At 45.8% G+C, this 22134-nt stretch overlaps 2 protein-coding genes across 3 annotated transcripts in view; both read right to left on the reverse strand.

The window, feature by feature from the left end:
• The window catches only part of LOC134882942 (52 kDa repressor of the inhibitor of the protein kinase-like), a 439430-nt gene that overhangs the window by 159862 nt on the left and 257434 nt on the right, over positions 1 to 22134 (reverse strand). The gene's annotated exons all lie outside the window — the stretch shown is intronic.
• The window catches only part of grm7 (glutamate metabotropic receptor 7), a 149642-nt gene that overhangs the window by 42827 nt on the left and 84681 nt on the right, over positions 1 to 22134 (reverse strand). For both annotated transcript variants that reach the window (XM_063910830.1, XM_063910831.1), the window contains exons 3-5: positions 21006 to 21141; positions 20263 to 20417; positions 4894 to 5031 (exon numbers count right to left, since the gene is read on the reverse strand). In XM_063910830.1, coding sequence (XP_063766900.1) covers positions 4894 to 5031; positions 20263 to 20417; positions 21006 to 21141 — 429 coding nt within the window. The remainder of the gene's footprint in view (positions 1 to 4893; positions 5032 to 20262; positions 20418 to 21005; positions 21142 to 22134) is intronic.

The raw sequence follows: 22134 nt of genomic DNA on the forward strand, positions 1-22134 counted from the left end.
GTCATACCCGTTGGACCGCCTTCAGCTGTACGGCACGCATTCTCTGTGGCATCGTTTCCCCGAGCTTCTGCAACGTCTCAACATTTATTTCTGTCATTATTTTTGATCTTGTATTGATGACGGGAGATTCAGACCACTGCTCAAAGTCTTCTCCAGCACATCCCAAAGACTCTCAATGGGGTTCAGGTCTGGACTCTGGGGGGGCCGATCCATGTGTGAAAGGATGTCTCATGCTCCCTGAACCACTCTCTCACAGTCTGAGCCCGATGGATCCTGGCATTGTCCTCTTGGAACATGCCCGCTCCATCAGGGAGGAAGAAACCCATGGATGGAATAACCTGTCCTTCAGGATATTCAGGGAGTCAGCTGACCTCATTCTTTGGGGACGTTGCTGAACCTAGACCAGACCAGCTGCAGCAGCCCCAGATCATAGCCCTGCCCCCCCAGGCTGGGGACCTCTCTTTTGGCCGGGCAGTGTATTTTAAGCTTGGAACGAACCAATACAGTAACACAAGATGTACTCTCTATTTACTTTATGCACGTATATAATAACCAGGGGTTAGTGTAGATAAACACAGCATGAGGCGCTAACGTCACTTCTGGACTAAGTTAGGCCCCGCCCACTTTCAGGTGAAGGTCCTGCATTAAAGTAATCGTGTCTTCACGTCTTAAAGCTGCTGAGTCATATATCACACCTCCAACAACGAATAGATCCAGAGCTCCGGTTCCTTTACTTCCTCTCCAGAAAAAAGGAGAGTAAAGAAAGGATCAGAAATCTCAGTCTCAGTGTCAGCCTGCTGCCTGCCACTCGTCCCCGGCAGACCCACCGGACATCCATCCCCTATTTACTCTCCGTAAGCTGTCTCTGCGTCTGACCAGACATCTGACCCATCTCCATATCTCTGGACTCAGTAAACCCTTTCTGACCCACAGACAGATTGTTTCCTGGCAGCACTTTAAAAATAAGTTTAATTTAAACTACTAACAATAAATGAAAAGACAAAATCCAAGAAATCTAAACGATTATCCGCTCTCTTATTTATCTCAGCGAGGTCAAACTGCCACGGTAACAGGAGAGGTTCACTTTACCTCAATGAAAATAATATTTTTAATTCTGGCAAAACAATCCCATTTTATTTAGAAAATGATAAAAACCAATTGTGTTTGAAATGAGTTCTGCTAAATAAAATGAATTCATTTTAATTCACTAAAATTATCAAGGTAATTTAAAGATAGAAGCTATGTTCTGAGAGTTAAAATGCATGAGTTACTTCAAGGCTTCAAGCTTCAGCTGATTCAAAATGCTGGACGGACAAATGTAAAATGTGTGGTATTGGTCTTCATAAATACACTCTGGATACCTCTGTCAGACCTATCATCATATTGCAGGAAGAGTGGAACGTAAGGAACAGTTGTAAGACATGTTATAACTCAGTCAAGTTAAAATGAGCCTTCTGTCCTGTAATCCAATACTCTGCGCTACAGCGGGAAGATGCCACGGTGGATACAGATTAAAACCAGACAGCAACACAAGAAGAAGACACCAGTGTAATGAGTGTAAGGAAGCCTGGAGGGACCATTCCTGCTGGGGAGGACAATACGCGATGAATGACTCTGGTTTCTGTTATCTTTGCTGCTAATGTCAATGTACGGAAGCCTGGAGGGACAAATGAGAGAGATGTAATTCTTAAAAGCCCCTTTCAGCCCTTCCCCTTCAAAATGACACGTAGGAACACGAGTTTCCAGCCTCAGAGCGTAAATTATTATACACCTAATGAGAAGAAGACAAGAAGACACCTATATAATGAATGTACGGAAGCCTGGAGGGTCAATTCCAGTTAGTGAGGAGACACTGCAGACACTTCTGCAAAATCACATGCAGTAAAACCAGTTTCCTCAGATCCTTACTACAACATGCGTCCTGAGATCTAATGTTGTTCCTCCCCCCACACGGTGCCGTGTGAACACAGCGTACAGGACTCTCTTATTAGCGACGGACGAACCGGAGACGGCGCTGTAAACCCAGCAGCAGATGTTGGACCATCTGTTCAGACTCTGACCTGTGTGTGAGACGCTGCTTCAGTTACAGTGTGTGTCCTCCCCTGCGCTGACAGCAGCAGTAATTACTCTGGACACACACACACACACACACACACACACACACACACACACACACACACACACACACACACACACACACACACACACACACACACACACACACACACACACACACACACACACACACACACACACACACACACACACACACACGTTGGCTTCAGTTTATCTCGCTGCACTCTTCAAAAGCACTGAGGGCCAAATGTTATCCTGCCGCCCCCAGCTACACTGTGTGTGTGTGTGTGTGTGTGTGTATGTGTATGTGTATGTGTATGTGTATGTGTGTGTGTGTGTGTGTGTGTGTGTGTGTGTGTGTGTATGTGTATGTGTATGTGTATGTGTATGTGTATGTGTATGTGTGTGTGTGTGTGTGTGTGTGTGTGTGTGTGTGTATGTGTATGTGTATGTATGTGTGTGTGTGTGTGTGTATGTGTATGTGTATGTGTATGTGTATGTGTATGTGTGTGTGTGTGTGTGTGTATGTGTGTATGTGTATGTGTATGTGTGTGTGTGTATGTGTGTGTGTGTGTGTGTGAGCTGTGATAGAGAGGTGTAGTTCAGGAGTTATCAGCTTATTAAAGGGGGGTTATCAGCCTGATGATGAGGGGCGGATTGGGTTTCTCACACGCTGAATAAACTGAAACTTGAATGAGGTGTGTGATCGGGTCAGATCGCGGAATCAGGAAATCTGAAAGAGAGAATATTGGGTTCAACTTTGCTTCTCTCTGTGAGCGAGTTAATATTTCACGCGTAGGTTATTCCAAACCTCGGACAGCTGACCGGGAACAGCTGATCTATATTGACAGGAGGGACAGGAAGCACTGCGGTTCCCATTCCCTGTTATGCTACTTTACGATTTATGCTCACCTCAAAATTCATTAAATGTAACCCCGACCGACCGACTGACCGACCGACCGACCGACCGACCATTTCACTATCCAACCCACCCACTAGCCATGCTGCATGTATTGTATAACGTACGTAGATCACTTTGTGTTTGAGAAGCTCCGTCTGCTGCTCTGTGACCCCCGATGTAGGGCTGATTACTGGCTAATAGAAGCAGCTGTTTCACTCAGAGAGAAACGGTGCTAATGAGCAGATCACAGAGACAGGATGCAGGGACGCCTCAGTCAGGAGTCCAGCAGCAGATTCATGTTTCATTTCCTCTGAGTGAACCATGTCTTCATAAACACACATCTATCCGCTTCAGCAGGTCCTGAGGCACAGCACTGATCCTGCCCCCAGTCTCTCAATACCTATCCTTATTGAACTGCTTACAGATGCTTTCCTTCTATCTTTGTGTTCCACATTCATCTCTTGTTGAGTCATTCATTAAATGTGTATCTTTGAATTGTTTATTTTTCCTTCTTACATTTATATAAATATTCCTGGTTGCGTTTTATCATTTCATTATACATATCTGTATTCAATTTACTTTGACTTTAATTTGACATTCAAATGATTATTTCCAGTGTTTTACGTTCAGAAACATTCCATTTGTATTAAACCCCCTCAGAACCATGAACTTGTCACATGCAGGTCGGAAAAGGTTTATTATAGATGTGTTGTGAGGAGGCTATGAGGGACACCCATCCATCAGGAGGGCTTTCTCAGTTGTTGTCGTGACCTCGTCTGTCTCCCCCTCTGATGTTTTTTAGGTCAAACTGTTTGCAGAATGGAAACCATATCCATATTACTTTACTAAATCCTGCACAGCAAACAAACTGAGTGATAGCAGCTGAGGCTCCCCTAATTCTCCCGGGTATTAAACATCCACAAACGGCTCAAATATTAAACTATATTATAGAAAAGCAACCCTGTTTTCAGAGTCCCAGCTGAACCGAGTCCCTGCATCTGCTGCGTGGAATAACCTGACCCTAAACTGAAAATACTGTTGCCCTGGATGACCCACAGAGGAATATATTGTGTGCAGGATCAGCGTTATAAAACCTCAGACAAATGGGTTAAAACACACTGTGACTCAGAGGGAACCAGACAGAAGGACAGCAGATGTGTTTATGAATATCAAGTGCTTTTAGTGGCTTTACCTTCATTCCCTTTATCAACGTGCTATTGAATTTGCAGGGTCAACATTTTAAATGACAACTTTATTTTGACAGAAGTGCATTTTAACCACCATAATTATAGGTGTGAGTCTACGCTGGGATTAGTGTTTTATAAATGTGTTGCAGTCAAAGGGTTTCACTCTCTACGGAAATATGTCCAGAGATTTATGAGATTAGAATAAAACGATCAACTGATCCATCATTCATCCGACCGACCGACCGACCGACCGACCGACCCACCGACCGACCGACCCACCGACCGACCGACCGACCGACCGACCGACCCACCGACCGACCGACCGACCCACCGACCGACCGACCGACCGACCGACCGACCCACCGACCGACCGACCGACCGACCGACCGACCGACCGACCGACCGACCGACCCACCGACCGACCGACCGACCGACCGACCGACCCACCGACCGACCGACCGACCGACCGACCGACCGACCGACCGACCCACCGACCGACCGACCGACCGACCCACCCACCGACCGACCCACCGACCGACCCACCGACCCACCGACCTACAGCCTTCTTCGTATCTAAAATAACACCAATTTTTCATTTCTCCAAAATATGTTATATTTTGGTGCTCCTCATCTCCTCCAGCGCAGACTCTCCTCTACAGTTCTAAATCAGTGAATCAATACCTCTTGATCAATCATCAATTACCGAGTTGTTAACGAGGGTTTACTGACCGGTGCACTTCCTGCTGCTGTCGTCCTTCTTGGAGGAGCTCATCAGCTTGCAGTTGAAGTTCTCCTCCCAGTACTCCGCGAACCAGACGTTCCTGCGGTTGTTCTCCAGAGTCCGAGAGGTGAAGTACGCGTCGAAACCTGGAACACAGGAACACCAGGTGAATAAAACAAACGCACTCTTCAGGATTTAACATCACATGTGACAGCAGCGCAGAGGGAAGAGGGACAAGAGGAGTCAAAAACAAGAGTAAATGCAAAGATAAGAAGGGGATATTTTAATAAGTACAAACGCTGCAATGCTGGTAATGATATCCAACATCCAAAATAATGAGACATAAACAAAGGATGCAAGAAAGCTACCGACGATTAACATAAAACCTGAGAAAGAAGAATGTAAAATTAAATACAAAACGCTGAGCTCAAAACACAACGGAAACCAGGGGACATTAAAAAGTGACGCACACAGCTGGGTGACGTTCAGGATTATAGAGCTGGACCTGTAGAGTCAGGTAAACCAGGCAGAGCAAGCTGCTGCACGACACACAGGGATCAGAGTAAACAGGAAGCAGATTCAATGAGGGGGTGGAGAGCAGGTGTTGCTGGGCTGATGAGGACAGGTGGAGCTAATTAGGCCATAGAAGACAATCAGAACAGGCGGGAAAACACACAGAGACATGAAGTCAAATCTGACATGACACAGGAGAAGAACACTTTCAAAATAAAACAGGAAACAGAAAAACCCCAAAATATTTAAGTCCTCAAAACTTTTCGTAATTCAGATTTTTTTGATTGAGAATTCTTAATATTTCACTTCTTTAAACTTTCTTTCAGAACTGTAACTTTTTAATCAGAACTTTGCTTTTTGCCAAACTGTGACTTTTTAAAGAATTATCAACATTTTATAAACTTTTCTTTTCGTTTCTGATTTTTTTGAATTTCTACTATTTCTTCAAAATGATCATCTTTCTGAGAGTGAGTCTGTCGAGTGAGTCTGTCTCAGAGTGAGTCTGTCTCAGAGTGAGTCTGTAGACAGTCTCAGAGTGAGTCTGTCTCAGAGTGAGTCCGTCTCAGAGTGTCTCTGTCTCAGAGGGAGTCTGTCTCAGAGTGAGTCTGTCTCAGAGTGACTCTGTCTCAGAGGGAGTCCGTCTCAGAGTGAGTCCGTCTCAGAGTGAGTCCGTCTCAGAGTGAGTCCGTCTCAGAGGGAGTCCGTCTCAGAGTGAGTCTGTCTCAGAGGGATCTGTCTCAGAGTGAGTCTGTCTCAGAGTGAGTCTGTCTCAGAGTGAGTCCGTCTCAGAGTGAGTCCGTCTCAGAGTGAGTCTGTCTCAGAGGGAGTCTGTCTCAGAGTGAGTCTGTCTCAGAGTGACTCTGTCTCAGAGGGAGTCCATCTCAGAGTCTGTCTCAGAGTGAGTCTGTCTCAGAGTGAGTCTGTCTCAGAGTGAGTCTGTCTCAGAGTGAGTCTGTCTCAGAGTGTCTCTGTCTCAGAGGGAGTCTGTCTCAGAGTGAGTCTGTCTCAGAGTGACTCTGTCTCAGAGTGAGTCCGTCTCAGAGTGAGTCCGTCTCAGAGTGAGTCTGTCTCAGAGGGAGTCTGTCTCAGAGTGACTCTGTCTCAGAGGGAGTCCGTCTCAGAGTGAGTCCGTCTCAGAGTGAGTCCGTCTCAGAGTGAGTCTGTCTCAGAGTGAGTCTGTCTCAGAGTGACTCTGTCTCAGAGGGAGTCCGTCTCAGAGTGAGTCCGTCTCAGAGGGAGTCTGTCTCAGAGTGAGTCTGTCTCAGAGTGTCTCTGTCTCAGAACTGTAACAGTTTGTCAGGATATCTGAAGGTTAGCTACGTTAGCGAGCTAGCTTCCAGCAGATCTCCTTCTTGCAGCGTTTGGTTTCTGCAGCTTTTAGTAAACTGCTCATGTTTCCTCTGCTGAATGTTCTCTAGATGCTGCAGATGTTTCTTCATGAGTTCTGGAACATTTGGGGTTTTCTGGAGCGTGGTAATGTGTCTGCACCTGTCGCCCGCTGTACGAGGCCAGCAGGAGAGCCAGCACTAAATAATGCGAGGGTCCTCGTGTTAACAGTTGAAAACTGATTTTGTATTCTGGGATGTCCTGCTGGACCCGCCTGCCGCTGCTTATTAAAGTCAGCACGGATTTAAAAAGCTCTGCTGGTGTTCACTTCATGGAGGAAGTTAGAAGCATTTTATGTTGTGATTTATATTTTGAACCTGAGGCATGTTAGCATTGTCGCTGTTAGCTTGTTAGCATGTTGATAGTTGTTGAGGACTCAAAGACTAAAGTTCAGACTCTGTTTCCTTATTTCTGACATCAGAAAGAGATCCAGTTTCTCCTGACCTAAATCTGTCTGTCTCTGAGATAAACTGTCCAGGGTTTCAAAGTTTTATTTGGAGTTTAGGAAACTCTCTGGGGAGGAGAGAGGAGCCACGATTAATGCTGTCAATAACAGTGTGTGTGTGTGTGTGTGTGTGTGTGTGTGTGTGTGTGTGTGTGTAAGAGCTAATTGACTTTCTGATTAGTTGTTGTAATCAGTGCGTTGCAGCTCCTCTCAGCAGGGGGTGAGTGCTGCTGCTCTTCTTTATACCTCACCTCCTCCCTCTCCTGCTCTTGGTCCTTATTACCATCAATAATAATAATAATGACATCACGATCTCTCTGCGGCCTCTCATTGGTCCGTTCCTCTCACCAGAGACGGCCTCTCATTGGTCCGTTCCTCTCACCAGAGACGGCCTCTCATTGTGTGTGTGTGTGTGTGTGTGTGTGTGTCTGTGTCTGTGTCTGTGTGTGTGTCTGTGTCTGTGTGTGTGTGTGTGTCCTGATCAGAGTTCAGTTTTAATATCGGAACACTGGGAGTTGTCTCTTCTGATTGGCTGCTGCCTGATGATTAGTCACAGCAGAGGTTGTGCAGACTGAGTTTAGAGACATAGATTTAATTTGTTTCCTGCATTTATATTTTACAGAAGCATCAGAACACACAGTTTGACTCCTTTTGAATAAAAAGACATTTTTGTAAACTAAGAGATTTATCAAAATAGATTAATTTGTTGATTTTCATCTTAAATTATTATAAATTCGTTTCAAGATTTTAAGAAACAAGAACAGAAACGTAAATAAATAAAAAATGTTCTGAACTTTAAAATAAAGTAAGACGAGATTACATTTATTTTTAAAATGTCAGATTTCTTTTCTAATATAACTACTGCATCATAATTCATTGTTTCTGACGTTTTTAAATAAAATAAAAGACAAATAAGAAAAACATTTTCAGTAATTTATTTCATGCTCAATTAAACAATAAAATGTGCAATAGATTAAAAAACATTACAATTGTTAAACATTTGTTGCAAAGTTTTAGCATAAAATACAAACATTTGATTTTATTCAAATGAAATGGAGTAACTAAATCAAATCCCCCTCCCCAGGATATCTAACATATCCTCTGATTGGTAAGTAATGAGGACTCCATGCTGCCTCACTCGGATCACTGAGACTCTGAGGATCAGTTTTATACGTTTCTCAGGAAAGTCGTGCCGCCTCTTCTCTCTCAGATTCATGGACTTTTATCTGGATGGACATCGGAGATAATAATATCCTGGGGACGTGTAATATCTCTCTGGGTATAAATATGAGTTTCCTGTCATCTCTCTGAGCTATGACTCAGATTCCTGACTTGAATTCACCCCCTCTTCTTCTTCTGTCTTTCTCCTGCAGAGGACAGAGGGGGACGCTCATTTTAACTTAGATAACAATGCTAATATTAATAAGGGTTGTGCACGTTGCAAAAGTCTCTCTGAAAGCTGTTCTGCGCAGTCTGTTAATAAAGCCGTGTCTCCAACAATGGGCTCGCTGGGACACGCTGTGTGAAGTAGGCTGAGTCCGTCGGGGGTTTTCAGAAATATATAAATTAAGATCAAACCTTCTCCCCTCGCTCACTTCCAGATGCAATTATTGTTGAATCCCCACTTTACTTTGTGCTAATGCATGCTCTGCGTACGGCTGCACTGATGCTGCTTCCCGAAGAGTAATCACCGGGACATTTCCAATCGAGTTTCTCTCCTGCTGCGAGGAGATGCTGCAGGAGTAATCCACCCTCCGTCACAACACTGAGCTTCATGTGTTCTGCAGAGGAGGCCGGAGGGGAAGCGCTCCTTACATACGGACTGAAAAGTCCTCCAGAACACATCAGTGTGATTTAGTCACGTTACATTAGTTATTCCTCTTACAGGTTTTTAATAGACGTGCCCAGTGAGACTGAAGCTTCTTAAACCAGTTCACACATGTTTAGCTATCGTCGCTATCTCTCGCTTACCTTAGCTACCAATCGAACAAACTAGCTAGGGAATGTTAGCTATCTAGCTAGCTAAGTTGGTGGCTCGCTAAGTGAAATTTGACTTATTATTTAACCCCCTATGGTTAGACAGTGCTGACCTGTGTCTACGTTCAGCAGTGAGACTCATTATTAAACAGCAGCAGCTCCTCACAGCGGCAAACATCAACGTAACACCTCTAATCTACACTTTAGGATACATTCAACAGAAACTGGTAATGAGGATGGTTAGATTCTCACCTGAAAAGCAGTTGTAACTCAATAACTTATAGCTGAAAGACAGTGTCTGTGTCGGGTAACGGATGATAAAGCTGCTGACGCTGTGCTAAGTCAGAGCAGCTTCTCTTTAACCGGAACATCATACAGCGGGCCGGAAGCTGTGAGGCGGAGAAGCATCAGGTGAATCATTGAGTCTAAATGAGATGATTCATTTAGCCGGGATTCAGACAGAAGTTGATGGGGTGTGAATATGAAATCTGGGAGCACCAGCATGATTTATCCATCGCTACCTGAAGCTACACCTTTTATGCATGTATGAAGAAAGCAGCAGAACATATCTGATCCATCGCTCCAGTTACTGCATCTGAGACGAGGACTCATGGAGACATACGAGAGGCTGTTGGGCTGTAGGTTGATAAAGCTGGGGATGCTAAGAGGCCAGCGTTTACGAAAAGCTGCAGGAACCAAATGCAATGGAGACCAGAGGACACTAAAGAGAGACGCACACAGCTGGAGACCAGAGGACACTAAAGAGAGACACACACAGCTGGAGACCAGAGGACACTAAAGAGAGACACACACAGCTGGAGACCAGAGGACACTAAAGAGAGACACACACAGCTGGAGACCAGGGGACACTAAAGAGGGACGCACACAGCTGGAGACCAGGGGACACTAAAGAGGGACGCACACAGCTGGAGACCAGAGGACACTAAAGAGGAGCCGCACACAGCTGGAGACCAGGGGACACTATAGAGGAGACGGCACACAGCTGGAGACCAGAGGACACTAAAAGAGGACCACAACAGCGGGAGACCAGACGGACACTAATGAGAGAACGCCACCAGCTGGAACCAAGGATACTATAGAGAGACGCACACAGCTGGAGACCAGGGGACACTAAAGAGAGACGCACACAGCTGGAGACCAGGGACACTAAAGAGAGACGCACACACAGCTGGAGACCAGGGGACACCTTAAGAGAGACGCACACACGAGACAGGGACACTGACGACACATGAGACCAGGGACACTAAAGAGAGACGCACACAGCTGGAACCAGGACACTAAAGACGACCACACAGCTGGAGACCAGGGACATAAAGAGAGACGCCCACAGCTGTAGACCAGAGGACACTAAAGAGAGACGCACACAGCTGGAGACCAGGGGACACTAAAGAGAGACGCACACAGCTGGAGACCAGGGGACACTTAAGAGAGACGCACACAGCTGGAGACCAGGGGACACTAAAGAGAGACGCACACAGCTGGAGACCAGAGGACACTAAAGAGAGACGCACACAGCTGGAGACCAGGGGACACTAAAGAGAGACGCACACAGCTGGAGACCAGGGGACACTTAAGAGAGACGCACACAGCTGGAGACCAGAGGACACTAAAGAGAGACGCACACAGCTGGAGACCAGGGGACACTAAAGAGAGACGCACACAGCTGGAGACCAGGGGACACTAAAAGAGACGCACACAGCTGGAGACCAGGGGACAGAGTGAGTCTGTCTCAGAGGGAGTCTGTCTCAGAGGGAGTCTGTCTCAGAGTGAGTCCGTCTCAGAGGGAATCTGTCTCAGAGGGAGTCTGTCTCAGAGTGAGTCTGTCTCAGAGGGAGTCCGTCTCAGAGGGAGTCTGTCTCAGAGTGAGTCTGTCTCAGAGTGAGTCTGTCTCAGAGTGAGTCTGTCTCAGAGTGAGTCCGTCTCAGAGTGAGTCTGTCTCAGAGTGAGTCTGTCTCAGAGTGAGTCCGTCTCAGAGTGAGTCCGTCTCAGAGTGAGTCTGTCTCAGAGTGAGTCTGTCTCAGAGTGAGTCCGTCTCAGAGTGAGTCTGTCTCAGAGTGAGTCTGTCTCAGAGTGAGTCTGTCTCAGAGTGAGTCTGTCTCAGAGTGAGTCCGTCTCAGAGTGAGTCCGTCTCAGAGTGAGTCCGTCTCAGAGTGAGTCTGTCTCAGAGTGAGTCCGTCTCAGAGTGAGTCTGTCTCAGAGTGAGTCCGTCTCAGAGTGAGTCCGTCTCAGAGGGAGTCTGTCTCAGAGTGAGTCCGTCTCAGAGTGAGTCCGTCTCAGAGTGAGTCCGTCTCAGAGTGAGTCTGTCTCAGAGTGAGTCCGTCTCAGAGTGAGTCCGTCTCAGAGGGAGTCCGTCTCAGAGTGAGTCCGTCTCAGAGTGAGTCTGTCTCAGAGTGAGTCCTGTCTCAGAGTGAGTCTGTCTCAGAGTGAGTCCGTCTCAGAGTGAGTCCTGTCTCAGAGTGAGTCTGTCTCAGAGTGAGTCTGTCTCAGAGTGAGTCCGTCTCAGAGTGAGTCTGTCTCAGAGTGAGTCCGTCTCAGAGTGAGTCTGTCTCAGAGTGAGTCTGTCTCAGAGTGAGTCCGTCTCAGAGTGAGTCTGTCTCAGAGTGAGTCTGTCTCAGACGTTTTAAAGTCTAAGTGTTTGTCGTCAACACTGTGAGTCGGTGGTTCTGTAGTAATGCCTGGCGTCAGGATCACCTGTCACTCTCTCTCTGCTGCACATTATCCCTTACCTAAATCTGACAACTGTGTGTGTGTGTGTGTGTGTGTGTGTGTGTGTGTGTGTGTGTGTGTGTGTGTGTGTGTGTGTGTGTGTGTGTGTGTGTGTGTGTGTGTGTGTGTGTGTGTGTGTGTGTGTGTGTGTGTTTTGGGGGTTTGAAGAATGAGAGCATCATAATGAATCTGACAGAAAATCTTTGCTCAGAGCTCGTTCTGCTCAGCGATGTGTGCAGCTTCAAACGCCCCCAGAGTGTGTGTGTGTGTGTGTGTGTGTGTGTGTGTGTGTGTGTGTGTGTGTGTGTGTGTGTGTGTGTGTGTGTGTGTGTGTGTGTGTGTGTGTGTGTGTGTGTGTGTGTGTGTGTGTGTGTGTGTGTGTGTGTGTGTGTGTGTGTGTGTATGATCTGGCTCTCTTCATGAAAGCAGACACTGACCTGTGGAGTCAGGTGCATTTAGAGGGTTGTGTCTTTGCACCAACAGTACGATGTTTCCAGAATGTGACCTCACAGTGTTTCAGTCTGAACACTCTGGGGCTCTGAAGCTGAACGAGTAAGAGAAGAATAAGCTGTTGTTTGTAACTGTAACAGCGCTGCCGAGCAGGTATCACCTCAATTCTGCACGTTAAAGGTGGCAGTGCTTTCAGATTTATGAGATCCTAGATGCAGTTCTGCAGATCCAGGACAATCAGAGAGGCGTTACGTCTGAAGCTAGGGACCGTCTCAGAGGTGTGCTAGTCCTCATGGAAGCATTGACATCATGCTTCATGGACTAAGAGTCCTCCTTCAATAGCTACTTTTTTTGGCCTTCATTGTTAGAAACTAATTCTGTGTACATGTCCCGGCAGTTCTGACTTCATGCAGCATTAAAGAGTCCCTCTCCTGCTCCTGTTCTGGTTGATGTTAGTATGTAGTGTCTCTACTGTGACATGTCTCCATGCTTTAGGATCTCTGTTCAGGCGCAGGTTTCAAATTTGAACGGACCCCCTGCAGCCTCTCACGGCCCTGAGCAGACACCCTCCTCTCTGTTCTGATCTGTGACCTGCAGCCCAAACCCTGTCAGCGTCCCTCAGGAGGACGTGTTCCCTGACGAGGCTCCGAGGAGTCCCAGATCACCTGAGGCTCGTCGCTCAGGGGGAGTGTTCATGCTAAAAGTCCTGTAGGGTTATATATGTTCTCTCTTGATTCATCACCTCAGATTGTATAGAAGTCTATGGTCTGCAGAGGCTCAAAGCCCTCCAGAGGGAGTTCCTCTCCAACAGACCAGGTTGTGTCTTCTCCTCCTATCTCAGATCTCTCTGCTCAGCCATGTGCATCAGTGATGAATCCTACTCGTCTGTGGAGCATCTCTTCTGACCCACTTCTGTCAGACTGTTTGCAGCCCCTTTAGTCGCCTGATAAAACCCCAAACTGCTTGACAAGTGGGCTATGTGTTTGAACCCTAAAATAAATGGGACAAGTCTGAATCCATGCTACAAATGTGGATGCAAAAAAAGACATATTAATCAGAGTTAAAATCCCTCTACAACCGAATCACATTTGCATGTATTCCCACTCCTGGTTGAATGTGAGGCAGTCAGTGATGAGTCAGAGTTTCTGCACATTCAGAAGTATGAGCTCAAAATGAAGACCCGTGTTTGTGCACGTTAATGTATCCGTCTCATGAGGGGTGAAGTGTCTCCTGCTAGGACACAGTTCTTCTCTGCAGGACAGGAAAGGGCCACCAGAACCTGAACCAACAGAAGCCAGACTCAGATTGTCTGGGCCGGAGCCAGCAGCCTCTACAGGAGTCATCCAGCTGAGCTTCCAGAGGAGAAACAATTAGAGGAAACAAGTTTAAAGCCCGGGTTTAAGATAAGACTAATCCTCAGTGTGAGAGGTGAGGAAAAGCTGCTCTGACAAACTCATGAACTTCACTCTGCAGTGACGCACCAACAAATGATGAACCCTAACTTCATATTTACTCTCAGAAAGTAATCCACATAATGTCTTACGTTGTGGATCCCCTCTTCCTCACCGTAAATCTAACTGAGAAATATTGCTCGTTGTAATTGTGACTTACACTTCTCTCCACTAACACTCAGTTGGAATCGTAGCTGGTAGGCATCAGCATGTCATTGTCATTAATCAACTCTCTCCAGCTCTAGGCTTAAGCAGCGGAGTACCACAAGGTTCTATACTTGGTCCACTTCTCTTTTCCCTGTATATCAATGACCTTCCATCGGTCTGTCCTGATGTGGAAACACAGCTATATGCCGATGACACTGTGCTATATGTGCATGACCACACAAAGCAGAAGGCCGCTCCTGCCTTCAGCTGAATGTCAGTAAAACAGTAGGAATGTTTTTCACAAACAGAAAAAGCAACTTTGTGTGAAATATTAGCATCTCAGGTGAAAATACTGATCTTGTGCCGCAGGTTAAATACCTGGGAATCATAACGGACTCCAATCCAACATTCAAAACACAAGTAAATAAAGTGAGCCAAAGAAGGAAGTTCAGCCTGGCCAATTTGAAATACATTAGAAACACAACGATTTTTGATTCTGCCAAGTTATTCATGAATGCTATGATCATGACACACCTGACATACTGTCTCACAAGCTGGGGGCAAACTACCAGCTCCACACTGAAGCCACTAGCAACCCTGTGCGAGCAAACACTGAAAGCACTTGACCAGAAACCCAACAGGTCCCATCCCCGTACCATCCCCAACAAACATAACATCCTGAGTCGGGAAGATCTAATAACATACAGGAGCATGGTTCCCTCCAGCTCTGACCTCATTGATAACTCACCGTAATAACACCAGACTGACCACTAGAAGCTCCACCCGTGGCGACCTATCAGTCCCCTTTAGGAAGAGCACTTTTGGTCTGTCATCATTCTCGGTCACAGCTACACAAAACTGGAACTCCCTACCCACTCTCATCAAAGACAGACATTCAGCACCTTTACAGCTCACGTAAAAACATGGCTCACTGACAACTACACCTGCACACACTAGTGTGTTCTGGATAGGACGTGTGTGTTGTTGGATGTTGCCCCTCCTGTCTGTTATGTGATTGTGATGTGCTATATGTGACATGTATGTAGTAACGTGTGTTGCTTGCATTTTATTGCTCTCTTTTATCCTTTCACCTCTGTCATCTTGTCTTTCATCCTTTCTTTTTATAACCCTGTTGATGATTGTGATTGTTATTGTGATTTTAGCGTGTCTATTACCATCTGGCCGGGGACAGCAGCTCGAGATTAGCCATGCCGGCTAAAGCTGCCCCATGTACTGTTTATTGTGACAGTGGATTAATGGGGACTGTCCACGACATTATAAACTAATAAGCTAAACAGTCTATCATTTTACTTACAAGAGAAATACTGTTTACATGGTGCACTGTTCCTGAAGATACACTGATGTTAAAACATAAACTCCAAATCTTAAGCAGCTTCAACAAGAATAAGGCACTTTGGATGATAGCAGACATTGTCAAGTCATTAGAGTATATAACGTGTGTGGAAACTGAAGGTCTGAGAAGGCCTGAGAGTATATCAGGAATAAGAGGACTTCCTGTTCCCTGACAGAAGGATCTGGGTTTGATAAAAAGGTCAGCGTACATCTAAAGGTCAGAGGAAGGTAGAGTCACAAGGCTGACTGAACAAGTGACAGTTAAATGTGAGGAGAAGAAGTCAGAGACGCACTGATAGGAAGAGAGAGGATGCTTAGCACGATCAGTGTCGGCGGCTAAATGTTTCCTCCTCCATCTCTTTGCCGTTTGTCAGATTAGAGTTCAGTGTCACAGCGAAGACACAGGAATCCTCTGTGACAGGCTGCCAGACAACATTCCCTGCGGATTGTGGAAGAACTGCAGGAGACACACAGATATCTACACACCCAGAGACCCAGACACTCACACACCAAAAGCATCCAGAGACCAGGACACCAAGGCATTTGATCACCAAGAGACCCAGACACTCATTCAGACACCAAGACACCCATACACTCACACACCAAAGCATCCAGACATCTGAACATCCAGAGACCAGGACAGTAGTTCAGACACCAAGACACTCAGATATGTGAACATCCAGACACTGAGAGACCCAGACATCTAAACATCCAGAGACCAAGAGCCTGAGGCATAGGAAACTGAGGCATTCAAACGACACGACGACCAGACACTCAGACATCACAACAACCGGACACCAAAACCCCGAATCAGCCACAGAGGCCTAGTTCACTCACTTCTGGTTCTAAATTCTCCAAAATGAAGCATCTCTTTTCTGTCCGATACCACGATAGTATCTCTGGGTTTCGGACCGTTGGTCGGAGGAGACATTTAAAGACATCACCTTGGACTTTGGGGATTTATGGAGGACATCTCTCACTCTTTATGATTTGACTTTTTATAGACTATAGATGAGTTACAGCAGTCCGCCCGTCTGTCCTTTGACCTGTGACAGGACTTTAAGTGCTTCTTTCTGATCACCCTCTTTACTCCACCAACTTTACTCCGCAGACTGCAGTGCAGAGAGTCATTTACCGATGCCTGGCGGATAACATTAAACGCACCGCTCAGACAGAAGTGGAGGTCAGGGCGGAGAAGCTGACATGTGTTCATCCCGGGAGAGGATGTGAGATAAGATAAGAAAAAACATCCCTGTAGGGAGATTCAGGAGTCAGAGCAGCGCTGTGTGATGGGAGGATGAAACCAGTGCTTTCCTGGAGAGGCAGTGTGTCTGCAAGCCACTGCTGGGTCAGGTTGTATAGAAAACATATGGATTTCCTCATAGACTTCTATACAATCTGAGGTAATAACTCCAGAGAGGAGCAGGAGCATTTCCTCATAGACTTCTATACAATCTGAGGTAATACATCCAGAGAGGAGCAGGAACACTTCCTCATAGACTTCTATACAATCTGAGGTAATACATCCAGAGAGGAGCAGGAACACTTCCTCATAGACCTCTATACAATCTGAGGTAATACATCAGGAGAGGAGCAGGAACATTTCCTCATAGACTTCTATACAATCTGAGGTAATACATCAGGAGAGGAGCAGGAACACTTCCTCATAGACTTCTATACAATCTGAGGTAATACATCCAGAGAGGAGCAGGAACACTTCCTCATAGACTTCTATACAATCTGAGGTAATACATCAGGAGAGGAGCAGGAACACTTCCTCATAGACTTCTATACAATCTGAGGTAATACATCCAGAGAGGAGCAGGAACACTTCCTCATAGACCTCTATACAATCTGACTTTGTTTCCCCCCTGTTAATATAAGGTGTGCTCAGTTTCTCTACACATCTACAAGGTTTCTGGGCTAAATATAGAGCACATATTTTCCGTGCTGCATCACAGGACGGGTGAACAGCATCAGGCTACCTTCAGTCTCCGCAGATAAACAACAGTAATGGATGTTGACTGCAGCAGCTTCTTTAATTATAAAGCATCACGCACAATATGCAGCGCTGTCACATTCATGAGATCCTGGTTGGAGGATAAGCTGCTGCTCCTGGAAACATCCATTCAGAGCTCTGTTTATCAAATAGAAAACACTCCTTCAAAGCGAATGTCTTCGTTTCTCTGTGGTACCTCTTCTCCTGCGGGACTCAGTAACTGTATATCATTTTGTCCTCAGCGTAACATAGCTTTTTCCTCAAGAGTGCAAAAATAAACTGCTGTGCTATCAAAGCAAAACAGGCGGTGAGAGCATGTACAGAACATCTGAAATAGCAGTATAAGTCATGCATGGAGTATTATTAACCCTCTTTCCTGGTGCTCCTTTCTTCTCAAGTGCACCTCAGGTCTGCAGCCGTGAATCCTCCTTACATAAGCTCGCAGTCGCTTCCTGTTTGCTCTCAGGGGAATGTGTGCAGGAGGACATTCATCTTGGCAGACACTGGTCATGTTTTAAACATAGAGGCAGATTAAAACGCTCCTATCTGCAGCGAGCACATGGAAGCCCTGAACCCGACGGCTCTGTGTTTCAGACAAAGAGGATGCAGAGGATGGGGGAGGTATCTCCACGCCTCCTCACAAACCTGCCTCCGGTTCACTTCCTCCTGCAGTCACACCGATTCTCATTTCCTCGGGACTGAGCAGCGGAGGAGAGGGTTGCTGCATTTTACTTCCTGCTTTATGTTAGTTTGACTCAAATTTGTAAAGCGAGGCCTGAAGCAATAAAAAAATGTGTCACAGCGGAGAGACTCTGGAGGACGAAACAAGACTTTGAAGACTCAGGAGGGTCTTCACAGTCTGATCCCCACATCGATATCCTCTTTACATGACACATTAAAGGGAGGTTTCCAAGGGTTTATGTTCTCAGCTGTTGTCTTCACTAGGTCACATGATCAGCACATTGGTTTAAAAAACGAAATCATCAATTAATAACTCCCTGAAACCAAAAAGAACTGCAGACACACCTGCCTTTAGACATCTCTGTCTCCACAGCAGCTGAGCATATGTTTACTCCTCAAATGCATCTCCTTTGACTTGTTGGCATTGATCAAACAGTGAAGATAGTCCCTGCCAATCACTCCCAATGACGTTCAGTGCCAAACTTTGGATTACTTCACCAGTTAGACCAGAAAGGAGATCGTTAAATGAGGACATCCATTCCTGAAATTGGTCCAGTATTCAGAGAGCTGCGATTATACCCCTCTGGCACTGAAAGTGAAACCTCCAGAAGTGAGAAATAAGAAACTGTAGTTCCTCAAACGGCCACTTGTCTGAGGTGTAACCCGACAGACCTCTTACCCCAGAGATAATTGATTGAATGACATTAAGGTTTTAATTTCTCCATGATTGACAGGTTGTTAGCTGCTAACTATTTGTACTCTTCTTGGTTTCTTGGTTCTGAGTACTTTTGAGAAGCAGAAACCGCCAACGCTGAAACAGAGACATCAAAAACTGCAGGTCCTGTAATGGCCACCTGAGGCTGAGTGTTTCCCTATAAACCCCCAAGTTAAAATTCCCAGCAGAAATGAACATTTTAACAGCCTGAAATATAACAACATTAAGAGCTATTAGGGGCGTGGCCTCTTTGACTGACAGGTTAGCATCACTTCAGGAAGTCAGGTGGTGGCTTCACTGCACCGACTGGAGCGGCCCACTTTACTGGACCCACTCCAAAAACTGCTGTCCCCAATACTCACTCAGGGACTCGATCATTAGGGAATTGGAGTCCTGGGTTCAGGGGTCCTGGATAAACTGAGGGCCGTCTCGAGGAGGGTTTTTGTTGTTAGAGTTTGTGCTGACAGGGTGGGTTTAATCACATTAACACACAAGCAGCTGATGGTGTTACTGAGAGAGTGGGGGGGGGGGGGGTTTGTAAAGCTGAGAGAGAATGGGTCTGCTGCCCTTAAACCTGAAGTCACCCAGACGTCCCACAATCCCCACCGCCGTCTTTATGCAGGAAACGGCCATATCCATAAATCATCTGTTAGGATCGAGGGAACAGGAAGTAGTTAGTGAAGGTCACACGGCGAGCCTCGGGGCAGGACTCCTGATTCTCAAACTGTGGGTGAAATATGTTGTTCAGGCGAGGAAAAGGGCACAATCTGATGCTGCAAACAGAACGCTGGCAGCAGGATCAGCGAGGCTGGTGTGCAGGAGGACTCTGATGTGAGGATCTGACTCCTCATTACTCACTGTTGTTGTGGACTCATGTTTTATTCAAAGCTTCACTTTAACAGAACAACAGAGAGCCATCGCGCTGTCACAAACCTTTGTTAGGAACGACAGGCGAGTGTCTGAGAGCGCTGCATGTTCGTTAAACTGTGACAGGAGCGTTATGATTTAATAAGAGAAGTTGTGTTTCCTCTCATGTTGCGAGCCGCTCATCTGATGCTCACCGACTAACACTCTGTCAGGAAACAAACAGCAACGTGTGGATTGATGGGAGGAATTCAGTCGTGCTATTGACTCTGATATCTGCTGCTGAGGAGTCCCAACTGCAGCGCTGAAGAATAACCCGAATCAGACTTTAATCAACTTTAGATCCAAATGCAAAACTCTGTATTAATGTGAGGAGGGGCTGGTGCACAGAGGAGAGCTCCAGTCTGACTCCTTTAAACCATGGGAGCCTGATTCTGGGATCAGGACCTGCTGGGGTCAGACATGATGTTAGCATGTTGCTACGAGTCTCTCTCGGACCCACAGTCTCTGACTCACAGGTGGAGCACAAACATCTGTAGCATGCAGCACTGCCGAACACTCAGGGACCGGAGGAAGTGAAGTCTCGGTTTGTCCTCTTGCAGAGAAAACTAAGACGTCATTTCCTCCTTAGGTCTGGCCGATGGAGGCTGTGGAGCATGCTGAACGTACCGCTGATGGTGGCTCTCTTGGGCAGGATGGTGACGGCGCCCACTGCTGCCTCCTCCAGCTGCAGGATGGGGCTGTTTTTCGCCCCCCAGCTGTCCGAGCCGATCCACAGGAAGTGACCCACCTGGTCCGCTCGCTTACTGGCATTCAGGATCCCTCTGGATACAAGAGATGCAGAGACATATCTATTTAAATATGCATGGTATTTACATTGTGCACAACTTCACTTTCATTGCTTATTTTATACAACTTTTTGTATTCTATTTTATTTTATTATTAGTTTGAGATTTTATTTTAAATTCTGATTTTCATTTAAGAACTTATATTCTTATTTTATTAAAAATGTATTTCACATTTTATCCTGAATATTCATGTTTATATATATATATATATAAACATGAATATTTATAGTTTAAAATCTTTAACTTAGAATTCTGATATTTATATCTTTTTTCATTTTAAATTTTAAGGGTTTTTTCTATTTATTTCATGTGTTTGTTATTTTGCCAGGCGGAAATTGGATTTTATGACAATTGCTTTATTTTAGAATTAAATAAATGAAACTTACATAAACTGATTATAAAAATATATTTTAAAAAACCACAAGAAGTTTAATTAAAATGTGCAGGATAATAAATGTTTTAAAACAAACAAAAATCTGTGTATTTTAGTAAAATATATACAGATATATTTGACATCGTCAGTATATTGTATGGTTGTGAGTGTGAGGTGTTACTGGGGCGTACCTGATGTCCTCGTCGGAGGCGAACAGGATGACGGCTCGGGCGTAACGAGTGTCCAGCAACAGGCGGATGATTTTATCGAAGTCAGACGCTTTGTGGTCGTGAGGAATCTTCAGAGACTGAGCGATGCAGATTCCTCCTAAAGAGACACAAGAGGAAGCTTTCCTTAATTACAATTCATTAAGAAAGCTGCAGGGCGTGGTCTATCACCACCGCTAAGCTAAAGGAGGCTAATGTTGGGCTATAAAGGAACTACAGCACGGTCACATGACTTCACGTCACCACCGCTAAGCTAAAGGAGGCTAATGTTGGGCTATAAAGGAACTACAGCACGGTCACATGACTTCACGTCTCCACCGCTAAGCTAAAGGCGGCTAATGTTGGGCTATAAAGAAACTACAGCACGGTCACATGACTTCACGTCACCACCGCTAAGCTAAAGGAGGCTAATGTTGGGCTATAAAGGAACTACAGCACGGTCACATGACTTCACGTCTCCACCACAAGCTTGTGTTAACCACATACCTTATTTCAGGAACCACAAACAAATTCAGAAACCATTGTCTCCAAAGTCTCCAAAAGCCTTCACCCAGTGTGTGATCGGTGGCACTAGGAACAATAAGACACTGGACCTGCTGTATGCCAATGTTAAGGAGGCATACAGCTCCACCATGAGACCCCCTGACAGTAACCGGGCTGCACACCAAGGGGTTCACCATGAGACCCCCTGACAGTAACCGGACTGCACACCAAGGGGTTCACCATGAGACCCCCTGACAGTAACCGGGCTGCACACCAAGGGGTTCACCATGAGACCCCCTGACAGTAACCGGGCTGCACACCAAGCTGCCCCCTGCACAGAGACTTTTACTCGTATCAAAGTAAATGTTTAACAATCCGGATACAAATATATAGATGTTCACTGAAGTCCTTAGTTCTGTGTTTGATACTTACCTGTACATCATTTGAATCATTTTACTTTAGTTTTGTTATCCTGTGTGAACCACGCTGTCCTGTTTCTCTGTTGCTGCTTTAACTACTGAATTTCCCCACGGGGATTAATAGAGGGACATCTGATCTTATGTCGTCTTATCTTGAAGAGAGACCATGGGACAGGAAGTGCTGAGCCATG

Source organism: Eleginops maclovinus, chromosome 20 (genome assembly GCF_036324505.1).
Source record: "Eleginops maclovinus isolate JMC-PN-2008 ecotype Puerto Natales chromosome 20, JC_Emac_rtc_rv5, whole genome shotgun sequence".
In the NCBI taxonomy this organism is placed as follows: domain Eukaryota; kingdom Metazoa; phylum Chordata; class Actinopteri; order Perciformes; family Eleginopidae; genus Eleginops; species Eleginops maclovinus.